Source organism: Lipotes vexillifer, unplaced genomic scaffold, assembly GCF_000442215.2.
Source record: "Lipotes vexillifer unplaced genomic scaffold, Lipotes_vexillifer_v1.1 scaffold408, whole genome shotgun sequence".
Lineage (NCBI taxonomy): Eukaryota > Metazoa > Chordata > Mammalia > Artiodactyla > Lipotidae > Lipotes > Lipotes vexillifer.
Window position 1 is genome coordinate 2,096,536 of NW_006787469.1, and position 6,090 is coordinate 2,102,625.

At 59.3% G+C, this 6,090-nt stretch overlaps 3 protein-coding genes across 3 annotated transcripts in view; 1 reads left to right on the forward strand and 2 right to left on the reverse strand.

Annotated features, from left to right (window-relative positions):
• Positions 1 to 5,064, forward strand: part of DNAJC17 (DnaJ heat shock protein family (Hsp40) member C17) — a 38,529-nt gene extending 33,465 nt beyond the window's left edge. Inside the window, exon 11 of the mRNA XM_007460170.1 lies at positions 4,869 to 5,064. Coding sequence (XP_007460232.1) covers positions 4,869 to 4,991 — 123 coding nt within the window. The 3' untranslated portion in view covers positions 4,992 to 5,064. The remainder of the gene's footprint in view (positions 1 to 4,868) is intronic.
• Positions 2,043 to 2,570, reverse strand: CUNH15orf62 (chromosome unknown C15orf62 homolog). The gene has a single exon (XM_007460169.1). The coding sequence runs from the start codon at positions 2,568 to 2,570 to the stop codon at positions 2,043 to 2,045; it is 528 nt and encodes a 175-aa protein (XP_007460231.1).
• A 155-nt stretch (positions 5,065 to 5,219) lies between the features above and the next one.
• Positions 5,220 to 6,090, reverse strand: part of GCHFR (GTP cyclohydrolase I feedback regulator) — a 3,777-nt gene continuing 2,906 nt past the window's right edge. The window contains exon 3 of the mRNA XM_007460171.1: positions 5,220 to 5,743. Within this exon, the coding sequence (XP_007460233.1) occupies positions 5,620 to 5,743 (124 nt within the window). The 3' untranslated portion in view covers positions 5,220 to 5,619. The remainder of the gene's footprint in view (positions 5,744 to 6,090) is intronic.

Sequence of the window (6,090 nt, forward strand, 5' to 3'; positions counted from 1 at the left end):
GCTGATCCCCTTTCCTCTCTGAGTGCCAGCGGGGCCCACCCTATGCAGACCTCTTAGACCTTATTTTCCATGTTCTGGTCCCCTTTGGGGTCTCTCATCATCACCCAAAGGCATTGTCCTGGCCTGCGGGTCGCTTGGTTGCAGTGTGAAGCATTTGGCGCTGAGATGACCTGGTGCTTCAGGGAAGGGCCGGTGATGAGGGTGGCTGCTTCCTTCCCCAGCTTCCTTCCAGGTGTGTCCATGGCTGTCCCAGATGGGGACCTAATATCAAGAGGCAATATCTCCTCTTTAGAAATAACACTGGCTACCCTGCCGACACTGAGGTGCTGCCTGGTGCCCGACTTGTGGTAAAGCGTGCACTTGAGCTGACACACGCCCAACACCGGCTCTTAGTCCTCGTGGCTCCATGAAGGCTTATGTTCCGCTCCGCGGGTCAGCAAGGGCTCCGCTCCCATTGCCTCAGGCACCCCGCCACCACGCCCCTCACCTGGCCATGAGGATGGGGAGCTCTCTGGAGTGTGTCCCAGACCCTGGACAGAGGAGGCAAAGGACCTGGTCTGAGCTTGACTCGGGATCCTTCTTTAGAGACTGTTTCCCCACGGTTAAGGCCCAGCATTTCAGAGCCCCAGACGGCACTCCATAGGCTGTGTTACAAAGAGCTCTCTTTATCACCATCCCACGGGGGCTTTCAGTTCAGCACAGCCACACAAGAGGAGGGGAGGGGGAGGCCACAGGTTTGGGTTGTGGAGATGCTGTGTGTCCAGGCTTCCCTTCCCCCTCTGCCACACCTGGAAAGGCCTGGGGTGTCAGAAGCTCATGCGGCCAACTGGGCTCTGGCTCCAAGTCTTCTGGCCAGGCCTCAGGGTGGGGTCGTAGCCCCGTTGTCAGAGGTTTTGAGCAAAGCAAAGTTCCTCAGTCCTGGTGAGGATTCTGGAGACCAGCTTGCCTCTTCATTGTAACAGCTCTGAGCTTCGTGTCTGTCCCTGATCCAGTCCTCCCTCCCATATTCTCATGGGCGCAGGAAGGAGGGAAACCTGCCACTGTTTTTTGTTGCATTTCCCAAGGGCTCCCGTCACTAATAATTCTGGGAATTCCCCACAGCCCCCTTTCGCAAGCTGTCTGTGCCTGGCATTCCCTAGAGCCTCCTTCCTTGGGCACCAGGGAGTGCTCGTGCTCTGGGCAGCTGTACTGGCACTTTGAGTCTCTCATGCCCCCTTTTCTGCTAGTGATTTGTTTGGCGTTTTTCCAGAGTTACACTGTGTATCTCTACCTGCCTCACTCTTCCTACTCTGTCAGCCCCTCCCTTCCCTTGCAGGCCCCATATGCTTCCCCCTTGCCCCCACCAGACCCCAGGCTATGGTCTAGGCCTGTGCTGCCCAGTAGAACTTTCTCCAGTGATGTTAACGTTCACTCTGCGCTGTCCAGTGTGGTAGCTGTTAGTCATATGTGGCTGTTGAGCACCTGAAACGTGGCTAGTGTGACTGAGGGCTGAATTTTTAATTGTATTTAATTTCAATTAAACAGCCACGTGCAGCTAGTGGCTACCATACTGTACAAGGTCACGCCTGTTTCATCCCTCTCCCCTTAGGTCTCCCACTTTCCTCTCCAGCCTGGATTGGACCACTTTTGCCCAGACCTGTCCTGTAACCTCGTTCTGTTGACAGTGGCTTCAGAGAGAGCTGGCGCAGGGCACCCATCTGTCGTGCCCAGTCTGCGCGTCCTCCGCTCCCGGACTCACCCCTTATGCCTCCCTCCCTCTCTGCTGGCCTCTGCCTGGTCCCTGTGGTTGCAGGCGTGGCCTCCCTTTCCCAGCCTAGCTAGCTGCCTTCAGGGCTCCTGCCAGCAGGTGCCCCCCTCACATTTCCAGCTTGCCTCTGTACCTCTGTCCCTCCACTCTGGGGTGACTCAGAGAACTGTTCAGGGCCCAGAGGGAAGGCAGGGACCTGGATTCCTATCCCTACCTTAATCCACAACTGTCCCCTCCTTCTCTGGGTCCCCAGGCTTCTGGCTCTTTCACCCACCTCTGCCCACCCTCCCCCCATTCAGAAGCTGGGCTCACTGGGAAATTGCTCCCTCAGCATCTGTAGAACTTCCTCAAGAAGTGAAATCCCTAGGTCAACTTTGAAGGAGAAGAAGGGATCACTGAGGTCCGGAGCAGGTGTCCTCTGGAAGGGGGGCGTGTCCAAAAGGTCCTCGTCAGAGTATTGGTAGAGGGCGTCCGCCAGGGAGAGCGCGGAGGGCAGGGTGGCAGAGTAGGTTGCGGCGTAGGTGGACGGGGACTCCAGGATGTTGGGGCAGCTGGAGCTTTCTCGGTAGAGGCGCGGGGGTTTGGGCGGGGCCAGCAGGGTGGCCCGGGGCTGCTCATCCCCCCACAGTGGCAGGCGCCGGCCATCTGGCCTCCCTCGCAGCTCCCGGACGACCTCCCGGTTGCTGTACTCCTCGTGGTCCCCTCCAGCCGTGCTGGCCTGGCTGAGCACCCTGCCCTGTCGCCGCAGTCTCCGCGGCCGCCGCAGGCTCAGCCGCTTAAAGAAGGAGGCGCTGCGGAAGGAGCCTTTCTGCCAGATCTCCATGGGGCCCCGGGGAGCCAGCAGACAAGCCTGGTACCTCAGAAGCCCGGTTCAAGGGCAGCTGTGGGCCATCTGGTCCCGCTGAGGCAGTGAACGGCGAGAATCAGGGAGGCAGTCTTCGCTGGCAGAACAGAGGCCTCCGGGTTTCTGCTCAACAGGGACCTTCGTACGCGTGTCCAGGAGAGCCGAAAAAGCTGAGAGTTCCTGGCGACGGGAGTTTCCCAGAGGGACAGGAGTGGCCTGGTTACTTGATAGGGCAGTGGAAAAACCCCAGGAGGAAGAAACAGCACTCCACTCCGTGGAGCCAGAGCGAGGGCAGCTGCGGCGCGACCCGGGGTGGCTCCTGGCCCTGCGGGGGCCGACCTCTCCGCCGGTGGCTCCCAGACTGATTAGTGGCTTGGCTGTTTGTGCCAGTGTGTGGCGGTGGAGACGTGTTGTTGTCTTCGGCTGACTCAGGTGGGAGGCTGGTCTCGTGCTCTGAGGTAATTGCAGCATCCGCAGGCAGGGATTGGGGCAGTGGCAACGCCCCGGGGCACCGGGGTGCCTAACATTCCTCTGGGGACTGTCTGGGGCAGCCCTGCTTTGTGTGTCACCACGCTGCCGCCTCTTCCTCCACAGCCCAACGCCCTGCGCCCTTGCAGGCAGGCCTGGCCCCCCAGCTCCCGTGGGTGTGGGGTGAGGAGCTCCGGGAGGTGGGAGCTAATTGAAAGGCAGGCGTGTGGAACGACTGCTGCGGAAGGAAGAGGCCTGTCGCTGGTGTGAGTGATCCGCCCTCATTAGCAGAGCCTGCAGGGATGGGGGGAAGGAAGGAGGCAGAGGGTGTGTTAACAGGGAGCAGCCCTGTGCCTATAAAGGGCTGGCTCCTCCCAGGGCCAGGCTTGGGGCGTGCCGAGGGTGACTTCAAGTTTTCTCAGCAGAGCAGCATTACCTTGTGGGGGGGAGAATTGCTCTCCCCTTGGCCTGACAGCAAGCCTGGCTGCTCCATTTCCTCAGCCTTCCTCGATTTTCCCAGATAGCCTCAGGGCAGAAAAGGACATTTGAGAGCCAGTGTCCTGCCTTCCTGTGGGGCTGCCTGGGCCTTATTTGGGGTCCTGCCTCTGGGGAAGGGGCTGGGTCAAGGCTAGGAGGTGGGCCTGGCTGGGAGGGCAATCCTCCTAGGAGCCGAGGAGGCCTGGGAGGAGGTGTGGGGCTGTCGGGAAGGGCAGGGGGATCTGGGCTGGGTAACACTTCCTGGTTCTGTACACCCGACTCCAAACCAGTTGTCCAGGGCCTGGCATCTTAACCCCAGCCACTCCCTTCTAATTCCCCGAGTCACTGACCACCAAACTTTTTTCCTGGCCTGTTCCATGAAGGTGCATCAGCTCGGGGTACTGCGAAGCAGGCCTCAGCAGCTCTCTACTGTGCAGCCCCCCTGGCCTGGCTCCCTTCTATGCCAACTCTGGTGGGCTTCATACTTCTTCATGCAGCTTCAGGGAGGAAGCACAGAGGGAGGAAGTGATTTAATTGCCACTGCAGACCTTATCAGGGCATGGCATTGGCAGCTCAGGGCTCTCCTGTAGAGCTGCCTCTCCACACCACAGCCTTGGCCCACTGAGGTGGTCATTTATTATTCTTTTGATTATGAAAATGTTGCACCGTTCAGTCCCCCACACTGTGCGGGCAAGATCATAAAAGAAAAAGCCACAGGCCCTGCCCTCCAGGAGCCCTGGTGTGTATTTTTAGGAGGCAAGCTGGCCTCATGCTTGTTTCTCTCTCCTTCTAGGGTGGGGCTGAGTGAGGCTGTGTTTAGGGTAGGGCTCCCTGTGCATCCTCAGCAGGAGCCAGACCACAGGGAGGGTGGGCAGCTGGGAGGGGTCAGTGCTCTCACCTCCACCTGGCAGAGTGGAGTGTATTTCTGTGCCTCTAACAACCCCCCTTCACTGGTAACTTGTGAGAAGCAGAAGCCATGGGGTGGAGGAAATGGAGATGAGGGCCTGGTTAAAGCATGAGGAAGTGATTCACCTGAGCTGACTGTAGATGTGAAGGGCCTGGGAAAGGGGAGGCGGGGCGGGGTGATAGCTGCTTGAGATGGGCTGAAGGGGAGCCAGCTGAGAAGCTGGCCTGGGGCCAAAGGCCTGCTTGCTCTGAAGGAACATGGGTGAGTTGGGATTGCAGGATGTTCCAGGGTCCTTCCCTTCCTGGGCATCCTCCCTCCTTGACTCTTGGTGGCGGCTCTGCCTAGGCCCTGTCCTCCGAGTCTGGAATCCGTGGGGCTGTGCCCTGCCGCCCTGACGCCTCCGTGTCCTCCCTCTGTCCCCCCAGGGTTCCGTGCGGTCTGAGAGGGACTATGAGAGCCTCGTCATGATGCGCATGCGCCAGGCAGCTGAGAGGCAGCAGCTGATCGCCCAGATGCAGCAGGAGGACCAGGCTGGGCAGCCCACGTAGCCTCCTGCCTCCAGCCCTCCCATCCCACAGCCCTTTTCTTAAACATCACCAATAAACTTTTTTTTTTTAAAGAGTCTACCTCTATTGCATACATAGGTGTAGGGTGTGGGCCTGCCCAAGCGTGGCCCTGGTTTCTGGGTTCTGCCTCGGAGGGCTCCACCCAGGCCTGGCTCTCCCTCCCAGGGAGGCGCTCCACACGGTGAGAGTCAGTGGCCAGCAGAGCAGAGGAGCAGCCACTCATCACAGCCCTTTACTGGCTTGGACTAGCTACGCAGGACCCACACGCCCAGTCCTGGGAGCCATGCTCCGCGGGGGCACCCAGCTCCCTGCCAGGGGCAGCCTGGCTCTTGCCAGCTCCTCAGCCTGCCACAGAACACGGCCTCCTCCAGGGCCTGTGCCAGGCCTGAAGCTGGAGGGGCAGCTGGGGGCACCAGGGCCAGGGGCCCTGCCCCCCCACTGGCTGAGGCAGGTTTCAGAGAAGGCCATTCATTGCCCAGTGGTGCTGGGCCGAGGAAAATGACGACTTGGGAAGAATGGGCAGGGCGGTGAGTGAGGCAGGGTCCTGAGGTCGGGGCCCATGGCAACCACTCCAGAGAAGGGGTGACTGCAGCTCCTCAGTGTGGGTGGGTCACTCCTTGTGCAGGCACCACACCAACGTCTGGCCCACCCCTGTCATGCTCAGCACACGGAAGCCCCTGCGCTCCAGCTTGTCAAGGACTATTCGAGGAGGGTCATTGACGTAGTACTCACAACTGCGAAGAGAAGGAGGGTGGCGTGAGAGGATACACAGCACAGCCCTGTGTACCAAGCTAGTATCTGCTGCAGACTAGACCTGGTCAGGAGTACTCCTAACAGGGACTGACGTTTGCTGGGTGCCTTCTGGGTGCCAGGCTGAGTACACATTCCCTGCCCCTCATCTACTAAGCTCTTTGCATCATCTCATTTATTCCTCCCAACAACCTAAGGAAGGTACTGTTATTGTTCCCATTTTATAAATAAGAAAAGAGTAAAGCAGCTTTCCTGATGTCATCCAGAGGGTAGAACTGGCATGAGTCTGACAACAGCTCCATGTGCCCTGGGCCACTGCCCATTCAGCAGG